The 21,767-nt window shown below is 60.0% G+C and overlaps 1 protein-coding gene across 2 annotated transcripts; it reads right to left on the bottom strand.

Annotated features, from left to right (window-relative positions):
* Window positions 1-297: 297 nt before the first annotated feature.
* Window positions 298-20,867, bottom strand: ATP13A2 (ATPase cation transporting 13A2). Of its 2 annotated transcripts, none has more exons than XM_064141320.1 (20): window positions 19,682-20,867; window positions 18,909-18,982; window positions 18,507-18,674; window positions 16,698-16,756; window positions 16,478-16,589; window positions 14,931-15,007; window positions 13,047-13,124; window positions 12,726-12,795; window positions 9,595-9,729; window positions 9,293-9,359; window positions 7,757-7,888; window positions 5,877-6,044; window positions 5,161-5,271; window positions 5,002-5,048; window positions 4,707-4,895; window positions 2,935-3,141; window positions 2,538-2,651; window positions 2,235-2,391; window positions 1,865-1,985; window positions 298-673 (listed from the first exon to the last, which is right to left on the bottom strand). In XM_064141320.1, exons 1-20 carry the CDS (start codon window positions 19,719-19,721, stop codon window positions 493-495), a joined length of 2,307 nt encoding a protein of 768 aa, XP_063997390.1. In that variant the 5' UTR covers window positions 19,722-20,867; the 3' UTR covers window positions 298-492. The 2 variants fall into 2 exon arrangements, with proteins under 2 accessions (XP_063997390.1, XP_063997389.1); XM_064141319.1 differs by having other exon boundaries at window positions 299-673; window positions 14,931-15,010; window positions 19,682-20,866.
* Window positions 20,868-21,767: the final 900 nt, after the last annotated feature.

Here is a 21,767-nt window from a genome sequence, read left to right as displayed (position 1 = left end):
TTGGGTGCTTCTGTGCTCCACAGCCTCCCTGGGAAACCTGTGCCAGTCTCTCACCACCCTCAACCTGTGCCAGTCTCTCACCACCCTCCCTGCAAACAACTTCTTCCTCACATCCACTTTCCATCTCCCCTCTGCCACTTCAAACCCATTCCTCCTCCTCCTCCTCCTCCTCCTCCTCCTCCTGCCATTCCCAGACCTTCTCAATAGTCCCTCCCCAGCCCTCCTGCAGCCCCCTGCAGATCCTGCAAGGCCACTCCAAGCTCTCCTCCAAGCCTTCTCTTCTCCAGCCTGCACAGCCCCAACTCTCTCAGCCTGTGCTCAGAGCAGAGCTGCTGCAGCCCTCTCAGCATCTTGGTGGCCTCCTCTGCGCTGGCTCCAACCCTTCCATGTCCTGCTTGTGTTGGGAAGCTCCAGAACTGCACACAGTCCATGCCATGCCCCACAGCTGCCCCAAGCCACCAAACTCTGGTGGAGACACCCTTCAGCCCTTGCTCAGTGCCCTGCCCCTTCCCCAGGCCTTGTGTCCCTGTCCCCCTCCATAGGGTCACCTGTCACCATGACAGGGCGGATGTTGGCGTTCCTCAGGAGGCCAATCACAGGAGCAGACTCTGGCTTGAGGACATTTTTCATGACAAGGAAGCCCAGGAAGGTCAGGTTTATCTCCACAGAGTCCCTGGTGGGATACAATGAGTGGTTCAAGACGAGGCAGAGAGGACCAAGTGGTTGAAACAGCTGAAGATTCACCTGGGGAGCAGCTTTGAGGTGGCTCAGGATTTAGTTCAGAGAATCACAGAACCAAGCAGGTTGGCAGAGAGCTCCAAGCTCAGCCAGCACAACCTAGCACCCAGCCCTGCCCAACCAACCACACCATGGCACTCAGTGCCCCAGCCAGCCTTGGCTGCAACACCTCCAGCCACACAGACTCCACCACCTCCCTGGGCAGCCCATTCCAGTGCCAAGCACTCTCTCTGACAACAACTTCCTAACAACAGCCAGCCTCAACCTGCCCTGACACAGCTTCAGCCTGGGGCCCCTTCTGGCCCTGGCTGCCTGGCAGCAGAGCCCAACCCCACCTGGCTACAGCCTCCCTGCAGGCAGCTGCAGGCAGCAATGAGCTCTGCCCTGAGCCTCCTCTGCTGCAGGCTGCACCCCCCCAGCTCCCTCAGCCTCTCCTCACAGGGCTGTGCTCCAGGCCCCTCCCCAGCCTTGCTGCCCTTCTCCAAACACCTTCCAGCACCTCAACATCTCTCCTACCACTGCCAAGTCCGTTATTAAACCATGGACCTCAGCACTACATCTGCACAGCTCTTAAACATCTCCAGGGATTGAATCAATGTTTATCAATATCTGAGGGCTGGGGGTCAGCAGGGGGGGGACAGGCTCTGCCCACTGCTCCCTGGGACAGGACAAGCAGCAGTGGATGGAAGCTGCAGCACAGGAGGTTCCAGCTCAGCACAAGGGGGAGCTTCTTGCCTGGAAGGGTCCCAGAGCCCTGGCACAGGCTGCCCAGAGAGGTTGTGGAGTCTCCTTCCCTGGAGCCTTTCCAGCCCTGTCTGGCTGTGGGAAGGGTCAGTGAGACATAAAATCATAGAATCACAGAACCAGGCAGGTTGGCAGAGAGCTCCAAGCTCCCCCAGCCCAACCTAGCACCCAGCCCTGCCCAACCAACCACACCATGGCACTCAGTGCCCCAGCCAGCCTTGGCTGCAACACCTCCAGGTGCAGCGACTGCACCACCTCCCTGGGCAGCCCATTCCAGCGCCAATCCCTCTCTCTGGCAAGAACAAAGCAGCAGTTCTGTGCAAAGCAGCCTGTGAAAAGCCTTGGAGCAAAGGAGGAGGAGAAGCAAGCTGTCAGCACCGACCTGGGGAGCTGCAGAGCCTCCTCGAAGGTGGTGACAGTGCTCAGGGCTTTGCAGCCCAGCCCCAAGACGCGGAAGCCGTCGGAGGTGTAGTGCTGCAGCACCTGGGAGAAGTCCAGGGGCACTGGGAGGGAAAAGGAGGTCAAAACAGATCCCAGAGGAACCCCAGAGGAGCCAGGCCTCGAGCTCCTGAAGGCTTTTGGGTGCTCAACCGGACTCCAACCCTCACTTCCCTGTCCTCTGGCTCCTATTTCCTTTCCCCCTGGATGCAGATGGAGCTAATCCAAAGCCTCTGGGAACCGTCCTGCGGCACCGGCAGGGGCAGTTCCCTGTGGGATGAGGTGCAGGGATGCCCTCAGGTGCCAGCAGGTACCTGTTTCCTTCACACACAGGCTGGCCACCACCTCTGGTGCCCCCTTGACGTAGACATGGGCTGGGGCTTCACCAGGCAGCTTCGCCAGGACACTCATCCTCTGCAGGGAGGAGGAGAAGGGGAACCGCCGGAGGATGCCCACGGGCACCTGGTGCTTCTGTGGAGGAGAGGGAGAGGCTGGCAGGGCCAGGCAGGACCTCCTCTGGGAGGTACGACCTGCCCAGGGGCTGGGGAGCTCAATCCTTTGGGAGTATGGAGGCAGTGATGTGGGGAAGCTGAGCTGCTCTGGTCCGTGGGACCTACCCTGTCTCGTGGCTGTTCTGCTTCAGGTGGAGGTTTCATCACAGCCAGGACCTTCGTCCCAAACTGCTGCAGGGCAGGCAGATCACCTTCCTCCTCCTCCAGCATCTCCAGGTGCTGAAACCAAGGCAGGAACTGGGATGGCAAAGCTCTGTCTCGCACACCTCAAACCCCATCTGCCCCAGAGATGGCTGGGGAGGGACTGGGAGAGAGTGATAGGGGATTGGGAGTTAATGGAGGGGACTGGAATGGGACTGGGATATACTGGGAGATAGTGGGATGGAGTGGGAGGGATTGGGGAGGGATCTGGAATGGATTGTGAGCGACTGGGAGAGGCAGAGCAGGACGTGTGCCACCTCCCTCTTCAGACACAGGCAGCTTTGGCCCTCACCAGTCTTACCCAGCCAGTGGACTCCATCATCTTGAGGTCCACAGGGTCCCCGACGGGCTGTGCCCGCAGCAGCGCCACCGTGTGGCAGGTGGCCAGGCAGCAGAGCAGGGGCCCGGCGGGCAGGCAGCGAGGCTCCCGGACGATGGGCAGGAAGCGGTGGTCCTGCAGGGGCACCACCCCCCAGACATCCAGGCCTTCCTCGGTCAGGGTCCCTGTCTGCAGGGAGACGGTGGTGGGTCCAGGCCAGCCTCACCCAGCTGGAACCCATCACAAATTCATGGAATAGAATCAGAGACTCAGGCAGGTTGGCAGAGAGCTCCAAGCTGAGCCAGCCCAACCTAGCACCCAGCCCTGCCCAACCAACCAGACCATGGCACTCAGTGCCCCAGCCAGCCTTGGCTGCAACACCTCCAGCCACACAGACTCCACCACCTCCCTGGGCAGCCCATTCCAATGCCAATCACTCTCTCTGACAACAACTTCCTAACAACATCCAGCCTAGACCTGCCCTGACACAGCTTCAGTCTGGGGCCCCTTCTTCTGGCCCTGGCTGCCTGGCAGCAGAGCCCAACCCCACCTGGCTACAGCCTCCCTGCAGGCAGCTGCAGGCAGCAATGAGCTCTGCCCTCAGCCTCCTCTGCTGCAGGCTGCACCCCCCCAGCTCCCTCAGCCTCTCCTCACAGGGCTGTGCTCCAGGCCCCTCCCCAGCCTTGCTGCCCTTCTCCAACACCTTCCAGCACCTCAGCATCTCTCTGCAATGGAGGAGCCCAGAACTGGACACAGCACTCCAGGGGTGGCCTGAGCAGTGCTGAGCACAGGGGCACAAGAACCTCCCTTGTCCTGCTGCCCACACTGCTCCTGAGCCAGCCCAGGATGCCATTGGCTCTGCTGCCCACCTGGGCACTGCTGCTGCCTCCTCTTCAGCTCCTCTCTGCCAGCACCCCCAGCTCCCTCTCTGCCTGGCTGCTCTCAGCCACTCTGGCCCCAGCCTGTAGTGCTGCTTGGGGTTGTTGTGGCCAAGGTGCAGAACCCTGCCCTTGGCCTTGTTCAGTCTCATCCCATTGGCCTCTGCCCACCCATGCAGCCTGGCGAGGTCCCTCTGCAGGGCTCTCTTACAAGGAGGAGAGGACAAGGCAGATTCTTCTGTCCCTGTGCTCAGCACTGCTCAGGCCACCCCTGGAGTGCTGTGTCCAGTTCTGGGCTCCTGCATTGCAGAGAGCTGTTGAGGTGCTGGAAGGTGTTGAGAGAAGGGCAGCAAGGCTGGGGAGGGGCCTGGAGCACAGCCCTGTGAGGAGAGGCTGAGGGAGCTGGGGGGGTGCAGCCTGCAGCAGAGGAGGCTCAGGGCAGAGCTCATTGCTGCCTGCAGCTGCCTGCAGGGAGGCTGTAGCCAGGTGGGGTTGGGCTCTGCTGCCAGGCAGCCAGGACCAGAAGAAGGGGCCCCAGGCTGAAGCTGTGTCAGGGCAGGTCTAGGCTGGATGTTAGGAGGAAGTTCTTCCCAGAGAGAGTGATTGGCATTGGAATGAGCTGCCCAGGGAGGTGGTGGAGTCTGTGTGGCTGGAGGTGTTGCAGCCAAGGCTGGCTGGGGCACTGAGTGCCATGGTGTGGTTGGTTGGGCAGGGCTGGGTGCTAGGTTGGGCTGGCTGAGCTTGGAGCTCTCTGCCAACCTGCCTGACTCTATGACCCTATGATTAGTTTTGCATAACTGGCACCAGGGGCACCCACAGCCCCCCTGGGCAGCCTGCTCTGGTGCCTCCCCATGCCAAGGGCTGCCCAGCACCCACCTTGTCGAAGCAAACCAGGTGGACCTTGCCGCAGAGGTTGATGCGGGGAGGGCTGATGCAGAAGATGCCCTGCTTCTTCAGCCTGTTCTGGGCATAGATGGTGCCCACTGTCATGGCAGCTGGCAGAGCTGGGGGCACGATGACAGTGATGAGGTCGAGGGCACGGATGATGATTTGCCCCACGGGGACCTGGAAGGTGAGGAGGGAGAGGGGAGGGCATCCTGTTGGCCCTGCTCATCAGTGCCAGCCTGTGCTTGAGGATCTGCAGCTGCTGCTGCTGAGGCTTCTCTCTTACCTGATTCCTGACCAAGACAAGGATGCTGTAGAGAGTGCCAATGAAAGCTGTGCAGGAGGCAGAAGGGGCTTGGTTAGAAGGCAAAGCAGGTGAGGGATGGGTGCAGCCCCTGCAGAGGAGGTTGGCAGCTCCTGGCTGTGCCTCCATGCTCAGACCTACCCAAGACAGCCAGAAACAGGACGAACTTCACTGCATCCTTGTAGAACTTGAAGCTCACAGGCTTGGGGTAGAGGATGGAGCTAATGAGATCCCCTTTGGCAGTGCAAAATCCTAGGGCAGAGGAGCAGAAGATGAGCAAAGACACAGCTCAACCCCAGCCCTTCCCCTCACAGAATCCTACAATGGGCTCAATTGGAAGGGACCTCGAAGATCATCCAGGTCTAACCCCTCTGCCACAGGCAAGGACACTTCCCACCAGCCCAGGTCACTGAAGGTACCATCCAGCCTGGCACTGCCAGGACCTTGAAGATCATCCAGGTCTAACCCCTCTGCCACAGGCAAGGACACTTCCCACCAGCCCAAGTCACTGAAGGTGCCAACCAGCCTGGCACTGCAAGGACCTTGAAGATCATCCAGGTCTAACCCCCCTGTCAATGGCAGGGACACCTCCCACCAGCCCAGGTCACTGAAGGTACCATCCAGCCTGGCACTGCAAGGACCTTGAAGATCATCCAGGTCTAACCCCCATGCCATGGGCAAGGACACTTTTCACCAGCCCAGGATGCTGAAGGTGCCATCCAGCCTGGCACTGAAAGGACCCTGAAGGTCATCCAGGTCTAACCCCCCTGCAAATGGCAGGGACACCTCCCACCAGCCCAGGGTGCTGAAGGTGCCATCCAGCCTGGCACTGCAGGCAGGGGAGCTCAGTCCCTTACCCGTGCGGGTCACCACTGCCAGCACTTCTCCTCCCACGTAGGCCTTGGCTTGGATGACCTGGGTGCCACAGAACAAGGTGTGCTTCTTGTGCTCCTCAGGGGAGTAGATGGAGCTGGCTGCCTGGCTGCCAGCAGGGAGAGGAGTCTTCATCACTGGCACACTCTCCCCTGCAGTGAGGAACAGCAGAGAGAGAGGAGTATCACCCTGGGGGGAGGGGGTCAGGATCCAAACAGCCTTGGGGGAAGGGCCAGTGAGATACAGAACCACAGAATCAGAGAGTCAGGCAGGTTGGGAGAGAGCTCCAAGCTCCTCCAGCCCAACCCAGCACCCAGCCCTGCCCAATCATAGACTCAAGCAGGTTGGCAGAGAGCTCCAAGCTCAGCCAGCCCAACCTAGCACCCAGCCCTGCCCAACCAACCAGACCATGGCACTCAGTGCCCCAGCCAGCCTTGGCTTCAACACCTCCAGCCACACAGACTCCACCACCTCCCTGGGCAGCCCATTCCAGTGCCAATCACTCTCTCTGACAACAACTTCCTAACAACATCCAGCCTCAACCTGCCCTGACACAGCTTCAGCCTGGGGCCCCTTCTTCTGGCCCTGGCTGCCTGGCAGCAGAGCCCAACCCCACCTGGCTACAGCCTCCCTGCAGGCAGCTGCAGACAGCAATGAGCTCTGCCCTGAGCCTCCTCTGCTGCAGGCTGCACCCCCCCAGCTCCCTCAGCCTCTCCTCACAGGGTTTGGTCTCTCTCCCCCAACTCACAGCACAGTGAGGATTGGAAGGGACCTCTGGAGATAGAACCACACAGTGACAACTGACCCTGGCCAGGCTGCATCCATCCATGGGCTGAGCCAATGGGATGAGGTTCAACAAGGCCAAGGGCTGGGTCCTGCCCTTGGGTCACAACTCCATGAACCCAGAGTGGGGCAGAGTGGCTTGAAGGTACCCATCAGAGAAAGGCCTGGGACTGCATCAGTGTGCTCAGGTGGCCAAGAAGGCCACCAGCAGCTTGGCTTGCAGCAGCAATGGTGTGGCCAACAGGACCAGGGTTGGAAGGGACCTCAAAGATCATTCAGCCCCAAACCCCCTGCCATAGGCAGGGACACCTCCCACTAGAACAGGTCACTCAAGGCCTCATCCAGCCTGGTCCTGAACATCTCCAGGGAGGTTGTGGAGCACAGAAGCACCCAATGTGATCTTTGATCACATTCTGTGCTTCTGTGCTCCACAACCTCCCTGGGCAGCCTGTGCCAGTGTCTCACCACCCTCAACCTGTGCCAGTGTCTCACTACCCTCAACCTGTGCCAGTCTCTCACCACCCTCCCTGCAAACAACTTCTTCCTCACATCCACTTTCCATCTCCCCTCTGCCACTTCAAACCCATTCCTCCTCCTCCTCCTCCTCCTGCCATTCCCAGACCTTCTCAATAGTCCCTCCCCAGCCCTCCTGCAGCCCCCTGCAGATCTTGCAAGGCCACTCCAAGGTCTCCTGGAAGCCTTCTCCCCTGTCGCAGCTCTCCTCTGTGCCAGCTCTCCCCTGTGCCAGCTCTCCCCTATACCCATCTCTCCCCTGTGCCAGCTCTCCCCTATACCCAGCTCTCCCCTATACCCAGCTCTCCCCTGTGCCAGCTCTCCCCTATACCCATCTCTCCCCTGTGCCAGCTCTCTCCTGTCCCATCTCTCCCCTGTGCCAGCTCTCCCCTGTCCCAGCTCTCCCCTATGCCCATCTCTCCCCTGTCCCAGCTCTCCCCTGTCCCAGCTCTCCCCTATGCCCATCTCTCCCCTGTGCCAGCTCTCCCCTGTCACCAGCTCTCCCCTGTCCCAGCTCTCCCCTGTGCCAGCTCTCCCCTGTGCCAGCTGTGCCTGTGCCAGCTCCCACCTGTCAGCATGCTCTCGTTGACCATGCACTCCCCGCTCAGCAGCGCAGCGTCGCAGGGCACCAGGGTGCCATCCGTGGGCAGGCTGATGCAGTCTCCTGGCACCAGGTCCACAGAGCTCACCACCACCTCCTCTGCAAAACACAAACCCATGCTCAGCCTCATGCTCAGCACCAACCCCAACAGTGCCACAGCAGGAACCCTTCTCCTGCAGAAACTGGCAGCTCCTGGCTGGCAGGGCTGGCTGCAGGGCAGGGGGGAAACCTGGCTGATGGTGGGGCCAAAAGGGGGCTGGGGAATGGAGCTGGCTCCAGCTGGTGGCTGGGCACAAGTGGTGGACACAGCCTCAAGTTGAGCCACAGCAGGTTGAGGCTGGATGTTGTTAGGAAGTTGTTGTCAGAGAGAGTGATTGGCATTGGAATGGGCTGCCCAGGGAGGTGGTGGAGTCTGTGTGGCTGGAGGTGTTGCAGCCAAGGCTGGCTGGGGCACTGAGTGCCATGGTGTGGTTGGTTGGGCAGGGCTGGGTGCTAGGTTGGGCTGGCTGAGCTTGGAGCTCTCTGCTACCCTGCTTGATTCTATGACTCCATGGTTCTAGGGTGCTGTGCCCAGGGCTCAGTGCTGGAGGCTCTTTGCTCTCTCTCTCACAGATCTGGATGAGGACATTGAGGCACTCTCAGTCAGTCTGCAGATGACACCAAGCTGGGAGGGACTTTTCATCTCCTGGAGGCTTGGAGGCCTAGAGGGACCTGGCCAGGCTGCACCCATGGGTTGAGACCAAAGGGATGAGGTCCTGCACTTGGGTCACAACAACCTCATGAACACTCCAGAGTGGCTGCAAACTGCCCAGCAGGAAAGGACCTGGGGGTGTTGGTTGAGAGCAGCTGAAGATGAACCAATGTGTGCCCAGGTGGGCAAGAAGGGCACCAGCAGCCTGGCCTGGGTCAGCAATGGTGTGGGCAGAAGGAGCAGGGCAGGGATTGGCCCCCTGGACTGGGCAGGGACTGTCCCCCTGAGTCCTGGGTTCAGTTTGGAGCCACTCACTCCAAGAAGGACAATGAGGAGCTGCAGTAGGTCCAGAGAAGGGCAAGGAAGCTGAGGAAGGGTCTGGAGAGCAGGGCTGGGGAGGAGCAGCTGAGGGAGCTGGGGGGGTGCAGCCTGGAGAAGAGGAGGCTGAGGGGAGCCCTTCTGGCTCTCTGCAGCTCCCTGAGAGGAAGCTGGAGCCAGCTGGGGTTGGTCTTTTCTGCCAAGGAACAAGTGACAGGACGAGAGGGTATGGCCCCAGGTTGCCCCAGCAGAGGTTTGGGTTGGCCATGAGGAACAATTTCTTCCCCTTGAGGGCTGCCAAGGCCTGGCCCAAGCTGCCCAGGGCAGTGCTGCAGTGCCCATCCCTGCAGGGGTTTCAGAGCCATGGAGCTGTGGCTCTGAGGGCCATGGTTTGGCTGTGCAGGGGTCAGGGCTGGACTCAATGACCTTAAAAGTCTCTTCCAACCCATGCCTTGATTCTGTGCCCCCTGTCTCAGTGCAGGCACCACACTCACCTCCCCTGGGCCGATGCACTCGGACACCCACTGCCATCTTGGCCATCTTCTGCAGTGTGCTGGATTGCTGCAAGGCAGGGAGCAGTTAGCAGCCACCCAAGGACCACTGAAGAGCATCTCTAAGACAGGTCTCAAGGGCTCAGGAGCGTGGACAAAGGAGGAGGAAACCTGCCCTGCCCTTGCAGTATGGCTTGCCCTCACCCAGCTGGGCTCAGAGGGAGCTCAACATCAGCACAGAGCTCAAAGTGGACCAGGAAAATGCTCCACTAGAGCTGCTTGGCCCCCATGAGGCCACCACCAACCTTCCTGGTCTCGTAGAGGGACAGCCCTAAGGAGATGGTGGAGATGAGGAAGATGCAGGCAGCGTAGTAGTAATAAGCATCACAGACCCACAGCACCATGCTGAACACTTGGAAGATGTAGAAGGGGTTGAGGACCTGGAAAGGAACAGAGGAGGAGAGCAGGGTGGGGGTAGGGCAGAGCTTCTCCCACCCATCCTGACACCTCTGGGCTGCTGATGGAGAGGGGAAGCTGGCCCTGCCCTGGGGGTGAGGCAACCTTCTGTGTCCCCTCAGCCTTGCTAAGGTCCTGAGGGGGCTCAGCCACCTCTGGAGACTGACAGAAAGCATCAGGCTGGAAGAGAGCCTCAGAGGTCACCTTGCCCATGCCCCTGCAGCCAGCAGGGACACCTCCAGCCAGGTCACCTCCCGCCGGAGCCCAGAGGCAGGGCAGGGACCAGCTCCACCTTCCCTGCCCAAACTGCCTCTCCTCAGGGCTTCTCCTCCCTCCCGGAGAGGAAGGGCCCAGGGAGCACTGCAGTGAGGGAGAGCTCACACAGCACTGCAGTGAGGGAGGGCTCACACAGCACTGCAGTGAGGGAGAGCTCACACAGCACTGCAGTGAGGGAGAGCTCACACAGCACTGGCAGTGAGGGAGAGCTCACACAGCACTGCAGTGAGGGAGAGCTCACACAGCACTGCAGTGAGGGAGGGCTCACACAGCACTGCAGTGAGGGAGAGCTCACACAGCACTGCAGTGAGGGAGAGCTCACACAGCACTGCAGTGAGGGAGGGCTCACACAGCACTGCAGTGAGGGAGGGCTCACACAGCACTGCAGTGAGGAAGGGCTCACACAGCACTGCAGTGAGGGAGGGCTCACACAGCACTGCAGGGAGGGAGAGCTCACACAGCACTGCAGTGAGGGAGGGCTCACACAGCACTGCAGTGAGGGAGGGCTCACACAGCCCTGGCAGTGAGGGAGAGCTCACACAGCACTGCAGTGAGGGAGGGCTCACACAGCACTGCAGTGAGGGAGAGCTCACACAGCACTGCAGGGAGGGAGAGTTCACACAGCACTGCAGTGAGGGAGAGCTCACACAGCACTGCAGTGAGTAGCTCACACAGCACCGCAGTGAGGGAGGGCTCACACAGCACTGCAGGGAGGGAGAGCTCACACAGCACTGCAGTGAGGGAGAGCTCACACAGCACTGCAGTGAGGGAGGGCTCACACAGCACTGCAGTGAGGGAGAGCTCACACAGCACTGCAGTGAGGGAGAGCTCACACAGCCCTGGCAGTGAGGGAGAGCTCACACAGCACTGCAGTGAGGGAGGGCTCACACAGCACTGCAGTGAGGAAGAGCTCACACAGCACTGGCAGTGAGGGAGAGCTCACACAGCACTGCAGTGAGGGAGGGCTCACACAGCACTGCAGTGAGGGAGGGCTCACACAGCACTGCAGTGAGGAAGAGCTCACACAGCCCTGGCAGTGAGGGAGAGCTCACACAGCACTGCAGTGAGGGAGAGCTCACACAGCACTGCAGTGAGGGAGAGCTCACACAGCACTGGCAGTGAGGAAGGGCTCTCACCACTGGCAGTGAGGGAGAGCTCACACAGCACTGCAGTGAGGGAGAGCTCACACAGCACTGGCAGTGAGGCAGAGCTCACACAGCACTGCAGTGAGGGAGAGCTCACACAGCACTGCAGTGAGGAAGGGCTCACACAGCCCTGGCAGTGAGGGAGAGCTCACACAGCACTGCAGTGAGGGAGAGCTCACACAGCACTGGCAGTGAGGAAGGGCTCTCACCACTGGCAGTGAGGGAGAGCTCACACAGCACTGCAGTGAGGAAGGGCTCACACAGCACTGCAGTGAGGGAGAGCTCACACAGCACTGCAGTGAGGGAGGGCTCACACAGCACTGCAGTGAGGGAGAGCTCACACAGCACTGCAGTGAGGGAGAGCTCACACAGCACTGCAGTGAGGGAGGGCTCACACAGCACTGCAGTGAGGGAGAGCTCACACAGCACTGCAGTGAGGGAGAGCTCACACAGCACTGCAGTGAGGGAGAGCTCACACAGCACTGCAGTGAGGGAGGGCTCACACAGCACTGCAGTGAGGGAGAGCTCACACAGCACTGCAGTGAGGGAGAGCTCACACAGCACTGCAGTGAGGAAGGGCTCACACAGCACTGCAGTGAGGGAGGGCTCACACAGCACTGCAGTGAGGGAGGGCTCACACAGCACTGCAGTGAGGAAGGGCTCACACAGCACTGCAGTGAGGGAAGGCTCACACACCACTGCAGGGAGGGAGAGCTCACACAGCACTGCAGTGAGGAAGGGCTCACACAGCACTGCAGTGAGGGAGGGCTCACACAGCCCTGGCAGTGAGGGAGAGCTCACACAGCACTGCAGTGAGGGAGGGCTCACACAGCACTGCAGTGAGGGAGAGCTCACACAGCACTGCAGTGAGGAAGGGCTCACACAGCACTGCAGGGAGGGAGAGCTCACACAGCACTGCAGGGAGGGAGAGCTCACACAGCACTGCAGGGAGGGAGAGCTCACACAGCACTGCAGTGAGGGAGGGCTCACACAGCACTGCAGTGAGGGAGAGCTCACACAGCCCTGGCAGTGAGGGAGAGCTCACACAGCACTGCAGTGAGGGAGGGCTCACACAGCACTGCAGTGAGGAAGAGCTCACACAGCTGGCAGTGAGGGAGAGCTCACACAGCACTGCAGTGAGGGAGAGCTCACACAGCACTGGCAGTGAGGAAGGGCTCTCACCACTGGCAGTGAGGGAGAGCTCACACAGCACTGCAGTGAGGGAGAGCTCACACAGCACTGGCAGTGAGGCAGAGCTCACACAGCACTGCAGTGAGGGAGAGCTCACACAGCACTGCAGTGAGGGAGGGCTCACACAGCCCTGGCAGTGAGGGAGAGCTCACACAGCCCTGGCAGTGAGGGAGAGCTCACACAGCACTGCAGTGAGGGAGAGCTCACACAGCACTGGCAGTGAGGAAGGGCTCTCACCACTGGCAGTGAGGGAGAGCTCACACAGCACTGCAGTGAGGAAGGGCTCACACAGCACTGCAGTGAGGGACAGGGAGCAGAGGAAGGAGCTCCCCTGGCCAAGTGACTCGCTGCAGCCTGCAGCTGCTCACCTCCTCCACCAGCAGCCTGGCGTAGGACTTGACTGGCACCTCGATGAGGTTGGGGCCATAGATCTTCCTCCTGCAAGGAGAGAGGAAAGCAAACCCCTGCCAGGGGGAAGCTGTGTCCCACCTGAGGGACCTGCATGAGCCCCAGACCTCCATGGCAGCCTGTTGGGGTGCAGACGCCAAGCCAAGCCCATCCACCCCACCCAGCTGCCCTCTGCTCTGAGGTCTGAACACAGGAACAACTCCAGGCTCCAGGATTGCCCAGCTCCTGGAACAGCCTCCTCTGTGCTCCACAGCTGTCCCAGGAAGCTGAGAGATCCCTACCTGGTGGTGTGGTCTTGCTGGTCAAGCCCAGCCTGGGAGAGATGGAGATCTGCGCAGGTCCAACCCTCATCCAAGGCGCTGGAAAGCAGCAGGGGAAAGAAAACAACCAGGAGAAGGAGAGTCAAAGGCAGCAGGAGGCTGGCCCAGAGGAAGGAGCAGCACGGCCAAGTGCCTGGGGACACAAACAAGCCCTTTGGGACAGGGAGAGCTGCCCTGTGGGACAGGGAGAGCAGCCTGTTCCTCAGCCTCCGGCGCCGCCGGCGGGTGCCAAGGAGCAGGAACAAAGAGGGCACAGTGAGCTGGTTTGAGGCATGCTGGAAGATTTTGCTGAGAGGAATTAGGCTCCAGGCTGTGAAAAGGAACCCAAGGTGAAGTCTGCTGCACTCAGAGGCTTGCTGAGGTGGATAAGAACAAGAAGACAAAGACAGATAACAGAGGCTCTGGGGCTGCATGAGCTTCTCTCTCTAACCTAACTTGCTGCCTGACTAATCCCTCTGCTTCCTAACCCCCCTGGCTGACTCTCCAAACTCACCTTGAAAGCAAGGCAAAGTCTGGGGTAAGGCAGAGGGGTGGGAGAAGGTGGAAGGGTGGTTGGGAGCCCCTGCTGGGGACTCTGCTTTGTGGGAGAGCTGTTGTGGTTCTGGGTTACCTTTAGCTTGTGCATTTCTGTCTCTAGCTGTATGGCTGGGGACAGAGTGGCTGAGAGCAGCCAGGAAGAAAGGGACCTGGGGGTACTGGTAGATAGTGGGCTGAAGAGGAGGCAGCAGTGTGCCCAGGTGGGCAGCAGAGCCAATGGCATCCTGGGCTGGCTCAGGAGCAGTGTGGGCAGCAGGACAAGGGAGGTTCTTCTGCCCCTGTGCTCAGCACTGCTCAGGCCACCCCTGGAGTGCTGTGTCCAGTTCTGGGCTCCTCCATTGCAGAGAGCTGTTGAGGTGCTGGAAGGTGTTGAGAGAAGGGCAGCAAGGCTGGGGAGGGGCCTGGAGCACAGCCCTGTGAGGAGAGGCTGAGGGAGCTGGGGGGGTGCAGCCTGCAGCAGAGGAGGCTCAGGGCAGAGCTCATTGCTGCCTGCAGCTGCCTGCAGGGAGGCTGTAGCCAGGTGGGGTTGGGCTCTGCTGCCAGGCAGCCAGACAGAGAAGAAGGGGCCCCAGGCTGAAGCTGTGTCAGGGCAGGTTGAGGCTGGATGTTGTTAGGAAGTTGTTGTCAGAGAGAGTGATTGGCATTGGAATGGGCTGCCCAGGGAGGTGGTGGAGTCTGTGTGGCTGGAGGTGTTGCAGCCAAGGCTGGCTGGGGCACTGAGTGCCATGGTCTGGTTGGTTGGGCAGGGCTGGGTGCTAGGTTGGGCTGGCTGAGCTTGGAGCTCTCTGCCAACCTGCTTGATTCTATCATTCTATGCTCAACAAGGTGTGGGGAGAAGCAGTGAAGTTTCCTTGTCCCAACACCCTGGGGATGGTCTCATGGAGTCACAGAATGGGTTGAGCTAGAAGAGAGCTCCAAGCTCAGCCAGTTCCAACCCCCCTGCCATAGGCAGGGACACCTCCCACTAGCACAGGCTGCTCAAGGTCTCATCCAGCCTGGTCCTGAACACCTCCAGGGAGGTTGTGGAGCACAGAAGCACCCAATGTGATCTTTGATCACATTGGGTGCTTCTGTGCTCCACAACCTCCCTGGCCAACCCGTGCCAGTCACTCACCACCCTCAAACCTCTGCCAGTGTCTCCCTAAAGGCTTCCAGAGTCTCCAAAGGCTTCGGAGCACAAAACTCCGCCGCGGTGATGTGACTTGCAAGCTGGCTCAAGACCACTCGGTGGGGGTTCAGGGGGGGGTCCCAAGGAGAGCAGCAGGTGGCTGCAGAGAGGTTTGCTGTGCTGCTGGGGCAGTGGCATACCTGACTTTGCAGTAAGCCTGGCGCTGCTCCATCCAGACGTAGCGCATGCCCTCGAACAGGTAGTAGCGCAGGGTGTTCTTCTGGGCAGGGTGGCATGGAGAAGAGAAAGGGGTTGGTGGCACAGGAAGGGAGGGCAGCTGGAGCCAAGGGAAGCCCCTGCAATGCTTCAGGTTTTGGGGAGGGAGGAGGGGGGTAAAGTGGTTGGAAGATGCCAAGTGGAAAGAGGACTTTCGGGGTGTTGGTTGGCAGCAGTTGAAGGTGAGGTCCATGCGACATCTCCAGCAGTGGTCTGCAGCAGGGCATGGAGGCACCTTTGGGGGACACTCAGCTGGGAGGGACTCTTGATCTGGAGGGTTGGAGGCTCTGCAGGAGCACCTGGCCAGGCTGCACTCATGGGCTGAGGCCAATGGGGTGAGGCTTAACAAGGCCAAGGGATGAGTTCTGCTCTTGGGTCACAACAACCCCAGGAAGGCTCCAGGCTGGGGGCAGAGTGGCTGCAAACTGCCCAGGACAAAAGGACCTGGGGGTGCTGGTTGGCTGCAGCTGAAGGTGAGCCAGGGTTCTATGGTGCTGTGCCCAGGGCTCAGTGCTGGAGGCTCTTTGCTCTCTCTCTCACAGATCTGGATGAGGACATTGAGGCACTCTCAGTCAGTCTGCAGATGACACCAAGCTGGGAGGGACTTTTCATCTCCTGGAGGCTTGGAGGCCTAGAGGGACCTGGCCAGGCTGAACCCATGGGTTGAGACCAAAGGGATGAGGTCCTGCACTTGGGTCACAACAACCTCATGAACACTCCAGAGTGGCTGCAAACTGCCCAGCAGGAAAGGACCTGGGGGTGTTGGCTGAGAGCAGCTGAAGATGAACCAATGTGTGCCCAGGTGGGCATGAAGGGCACCAGCAGCCTGGCCTGGGTCAGCAATGGTGTGGGCAGAAGGAGCAGGGCAGGGATTGGCCCCCTGGACTGGGCAGGGACTGTCCCCCTGAGTCCTGGGTTCAGTTTGGAGCCACTCACTCCAAGAAGGACAATGAGGAGCTGCAGTAGATCCAGAGAAGGGCAAGGAAGCTGGGGAAGGGTCTGGAGAACAGGGCTGGGGAGGAGCAGCTGAGGGAGCTGGGGGGGTGCAGCCTGGAGAAGAGGAGGCTGAGGGCAGAGCTTCTGGCTCTCTGCAGCTCCCTGAGAGGAAGCTGGAGCCAGCTGGGGTTGGTCTTTTCTGCCAAGGAACAAGTGACAGGACGAGAGGGTATGGCCCCAGGTTGCCTCAGCAGAGGTTTGGGTTGGCCATGAGGAACAATTTCTTCCCCTTGGGGGCTGCCAAGGCCTGGCCCAGGCTGCCCAGGGCAGTGCTGCAGTGCCCATCCCTGCAGAGGTTTCAGAGCCATGCAGATGTGGCTCTGAGGGCCATGGTTTGGCAGTGCCCTGGCAGTGCTGGGCTAAGAGTTGGACTGAACGATCATAAAGGTCTCTCCCAACTAAAACGTGCTTGGGACCCCTTGGCTCTGCAGGAGAGGACCCCCAGGGAGGAGGTGGGAAGGGCTCCCAGGATCACCTCCTCCTTCTGGTGCAGCCGGATGGTGTCCAGGCTGCCCTCCGCTTCCGACACTCCCATGGCGATGCTGCTCCTCTGCTCCTCCAGCCTGGCCCCGGGGTGATGCTCCAGGCTGCTCAGGGTGGAGACCCCAGGATCAGTCCCTCCTCACTCACCTCAAAGCCCTAAGCAGAGCCAAGGTGGGGGCACGATGGGCACGGGGGGCAGCAGCCCAGCTCACCTGGCCTCGCCCAGCGGCTCGCTGCGCACACGGCTGGTGAAGCACTGCCCAAAGCGGTCCTGCAACGCGGGCACAGGGCTGAGCAGAGGGCAGTGGGGACACCCCTGCTTGTCCCCTCTGCTCCTTCCAGTGGGGACAAGTGTGCCAGGCAGGCAGGGAGTCCCTGGCCACCCAGAGTTGGGTTTTGGGGACAACAGAGAGAAATGAAAGGCTGGAAGGGAAAGGGCAAAATTCATCCTGGACTCGAATTCCTCCTGGACTCAATTCCCTCCTGGACTCAATTCTTCCTGGACTCAGTTTCCTCCTGGCCTCAAATTCTTCCTGGACTCAATTTCCTCCTGGACTCAGTTTCGTCCTGGACTCAAATTCTTCCTGGACTCAATTTCCTCCTGGCCTCAGTTTCCTCCTGGCCTCAAATTCCTCCTGGACTCAATTTCCTCCTGGCCTCAATTTCCTCCTGGCCTCAAATTCCTCCTGGCCTCAAATTCCTCCTGGACTCAATTTCCTCCTGGACTCAATTTCCTCCTGGACTCAATTCCCTCCTGGACTCAAATTCCTCCTGGACTCAAATTCCTCCTGGCCTCAAATTCTTCCTGGACTCAATTTCCTCCTGGCCTCAAATTCTTCCTGGACTCAATTTCCTCCTGGACTCAATTCCCTCCTGGACTCAAATTCCTCCTGGACTCAATTTCCTCCTGGACTCAGTTTCTTCCTGGCCTCAAATTCTTCCTGCACTCAATTTCCTCCTGGCTTCAAATTCTTCCTGGACTCAATTTCCTCCTGGACTCAATTTCCTCCTGGACTCAAATTCTTCCTCCAATCAATTTCTTCTTCTAATCAATTTCTTCCTCTAATCAATTTCCTCCTGGATTCAAACTCTTGCTGGAGTCACTGTTACTCCAGACATCACTTGGCTCTCTGCTCATGAGACAAAAGAAGGCTGAGGGGAGACCTTCTGACCCTCTATAACTCCCTGAAAGGAGGCTGGAATGAAGTAGGGTTGATCTCTTCTGCCAAGGAACAAGTGACAGGACCACGAGGAAATGGCCTCAAGCTGTCCCAGGGGAAATTTAGGTTGGCCATGAGGAACTATTTCTTCCCCCTAAGGGTTGTCAAGGCCTGACCCAGGCTGCCCAGGGTGGAGTCTCCATCCCTGGAGGGGTTTCAAAGCCCTGGAGATCATAGAATGGTTGATAGGTTGGAAAGGACCTCAAAGCTCAGCCAGTTCCAGCCTCCCTTGCTATGGGCAGGGACATCTCTAACTAGAACAGGTCACTCAAGGACTCATCCAGCCTGGTCCTGAACACCTGCCAGGGAGGTTGTGGAGCACAGAAGCACCCAAGGTGATCTTAGATCACATTGGGTGCTTCTGTGCTCCACAACCTCCCTGGGCAACCTGTGCCAGTCTCTCACCAGCCTCAACCTGTGCCAGTCTCTCACCACCCTCCCTGCAAACAACTTCTTCCTCACATCCACTTTCCATCTCCCCTCTGCCACTTCAAACCCATTCCTCCTCCTCCTCCTCCTCCTGCCATTCCCAGACCTTGCCAGTAGTCCCTCCCCAGCCCTCCTGCAGCTCCCTTCAGCCACTGGAAGGCTGATGTGGTGCCAAGGACCACGGTTTGGTGAGCTCAAAGCTCTTTTCCACCCATACCAACTCTGTGAGCCTATGAAAGGAGATGTCACACATGGTTAGGGAAGGGGGATGGTGACAAGCAGCAATGATCATGCCCAAGGCTCTACTGGGAAGGCACTGGCACAGCCCAACCCCACACCCCTGGGTCCTTTTGGACCTTGCCAGAGCCTTACTCTGATGATGACCCAGTCGGCCTGGCCAAGGGCACAGGGCTTGCACTTCGCCTGCACCTCCAGGCTTGGCTTCCAGTGGAAGAGGACAAGGAGCAGCCCTGCTGTCAGCACGGAGCAGGTGTGGCACAGGGCCACTCTCCACGCCTTGGTCTGGTAGCCTGTGACCTCCTGGAAGAGAGCAGCTCAGCTTTACTGGGAGGCTTCTGCTCCACACAGACCAAGAGCAAGTTCATCCCACACCTGCCTCCTCAACTGCTGCAAGCCTGATGCCATTTACCACCACGCAGGTGGCACCCAAATGGCTCTGGGGCTGGAAAGCCACCAGTCCATGCTGGTGCTGGGGAGAAGGTGTGGGGGGGTTGTGCCAACCCTCCTGCCCAGGGTGGAGCCCCTTGGACCTACCATGTGGGACTTGTCGGTGTCCGGCTGTAGGGTCCCGTAGCCTGGCCGCTGGCTGCCCAGCAGCCTGCTGCTGTCTGTCAGGGCAAAGCAGAGGAGACAAAGGCTGAGGAGGTGAGCCCAGGGCTGGCTTAGGCCACACCACGCTGAGGGGCTCCTGGCTGCAGCGATGGCATCCCTGGGTCAGTGCCAGGAGGAGGCTGCACTCTGCTGTCTCCTCTACTGTCCACTCTGGTTCCCCGCTGCTGCCTCCTTCACCTTCCACCCTGTGCCTGCACTCTGCTGTCTCCTTCACCTTCCACCCTGTGCCTGCACTCTGCTGTCTCCTTCACCTTCCACCCTGTGCCTGCACTCTGCTGTCTCCTTCACCTTCCACCCTGTGCCTGCACTCTGCTGTCTCCTTCACCTTCCACCCTGTGCCTGCACTCTGCTCTCTCCTTCACCTTCCACCCTGTGCCTGCACTCTGCTCTCTCCTTCACCTTCCACCCTGTGCCTGCACTCTGCTGTCTCCTTCACCTTCCACCCTGTGCCTGCACTCTGCTCTCTCTTTCACCTTCCACCCTGTGCCTGCACTCTGCTGTCTCCTTCACCTTCCACCCTGTGCCTGCACTCTGCTGCCTCCTTCACCTTCCACCCTGTGCCTGCACTCTGCTGCCTCCTTCACCTTCCACCCTGTGCCTGCACTCTGCTGCCTCCTTCACCTTCCACCCTGTGCCTGCACTCTGCTGCCTCCTTCACCTTCCACCCTGTGCCTGCACTCTGCTCTCTCTTTCACCTTCCACCCTGTGCCTGCACTCCGCTGCCTCCTTCAGCATCCACCCCGAGGCTGCACTCTGCTGTCTCCTCCAGCATCCACCCCGAGGCTGCCCTCCGGTGTCCCGTCCCCGCCCAGGCCGGCTGGCAGCGCTGGCGGCGCAGGGGGCTGCGTGGGCACAGGGCACGCTGGCACTGCCCACTCACCCTCCCGCCGCACGTGACGGTCAGGCGAACGGTGCCAAAGGAGCCCGGGCAGAGATGCTGGCACAGACCCAGCAGCTTAGCGGCCAGGGGGGAGGGAACAGGGCTGGTGCTGAGCCAGGTCAAGCACATGGGGATCTCTCCAAGCCACCTCTCCTGCTTGTTTGCTCCTTCTGCTTCCTCCTGCACCGCGGATGTGGGCACAAACTGGGTTGTTCTTTTACTTTCAATGGTGCCCAGCGTGGTTCAGCATCCCCAGCTCCTGCTGCTCCCTGCTACACCCCAGTGCCCAGCCTGGCATCACTCAAGCTGCCACCACAGCCACCCCTTGGTGGGACTTTACTCATCATCCCCCACCTGCTTGTGCCCTAAACCCAGGCCTGGTTACAAGCTGTGGCATCCCAACGCTGGCATCCCCAAGCAGGGCACAAACCCAAACCCAGCAGGTAGCTTCCACCCTTGGAGCTGGCAGAAAACCTCCTGGCTTGGCTGGGTTCAGGCTTTCAGGAGGATATTCAGACCAGCTTAGGCTGGATTTACACCCCACATGGGACCCTCTGCACCCATCCTCGGCTGGGGAAGCCACCCCAGGCCCCACTCTGATGCCAAAGCTTGCCCACGGGTGACAAAAGCACAGTGAACCCATGCTCTGGTTTTGATGACCAGCAGGGCAGAGGTCTCCACCTGGCCAAGTGACCCCAGCTTGCTGGTGTGACTCCAGGGGATAAGTTTTGGGCTGAGGAAAGAGAGAGCTGAGCCTAAGGGGTGGTTTATTAAAGCCAAATCCCTCCCAGGAGCCCAAGGAATGGCTGCGAGGGGTCAGCGAGGAGGGGAGACCTCAGAGCTCCTCTCCTGAGCTCCAGGTTAAAGGAGGGTGAGGAGGAGCTGCGGAGCCCTTCCCAGGAGAGAACAAAGGAGAGGGTCGGGGTTGGGGCTCACACAAAAGGCTTTCCCCCGGTGCTCTCCACAGGGTCTGCAGGGGAAAGCACCAAACCAAGCCGCAGCCAACCCAGTTCGCTTCCTGCACCTCCCCAGGGCAGGCTGCGGGGAGGAAGCAGAATCCCCCCTGAGCTCTGCCAACAAACCAACCTCGACTTTGCTGGAGCCTGGAAAGCAGCAGAGCCCTGAATCCCTGCCTGGTGGGCTTGGAAGAGCAGAGAATCAGGCAGGGTTGGAAGGGAGCACAAGGATCGGCCAGCTCCAACCCCCCTGCCGTGGGCAGGGACACTCTACCCTAAGGTCAGGCTGTCCAGAGCCTAGAATCACAGAATCAGGCAGGGCTGGAAGGGAGCACAAGGAGCAGGCAGTTCCAAGCCCTGCCATGCCCAGGGACACCCTACCCTAGAGCAGGCTGCACACAGCCTCAGCCAGCCTGGCCTCAAACACCTCCAGCCATGGGGCCTCAACCCCCTCCCTGGGCAACCCATTCCAGCCTCTCACCACTCTCCTGCTCAACAACTTTCCCTTCACCTCCAGCCTCACTCTCCCCACCTCCAGCTTTGCTCCATCCCCCCCACTCCTGCCACTCCCTCACAGCCTCAAAAGTCCCTCCCCAGCTTTTTTGGAGCCCCCTTCAGCTCCTGACAGGCCACAAGAAGGTCCCCTGGGAGCCTCCTCTGCTCCAGCCTGCACAGCCCCAACTCTTTCACTCTGTGCTCACAGCAGAGCTGCTGCAGCCTCTCAGCATCCTCCTGGCCCTGCTCTGGACACTCTCCAGCATCTCCACAGCCCTCTTGTCCCAGGGGCTCCAGAGCTGGATGCAGGACTCCAGGTGGGGTCTCAGCAGAGCAGAGCAGAGCAGAGCAGAGGCAGAGCAGAGCAGAGGCAGAGCAGAGGCAGAGCAGAGCAGAGCAGAGCAGAGGCAGAGCAGAGCAGAGCAGAGCAGAGGCAGAGCAGGAGCAGAG

This window comes from Pogoniulus pusillus, unplaced genomic scaffold, assembly GCF_015220805.1.
Source record: "Pogoniulus pusillus isolate bPogPus1 unplaced genomic scaffold, bPogPus1.pri scaffold_258_arrow_ctg1, whole genome shotgun sequence".
NCBI classification, from domain to species: Eukaryota; Metazoa; Chordata; class Aves; order Piciformes; family Lybiidae; genus Pogoniulus; species Pogoniulus pusillus.
Note: the sequence above shows the minus strand (reverse complement) of the source record. Positions and strands in the feature narration are given on the sequence as shown.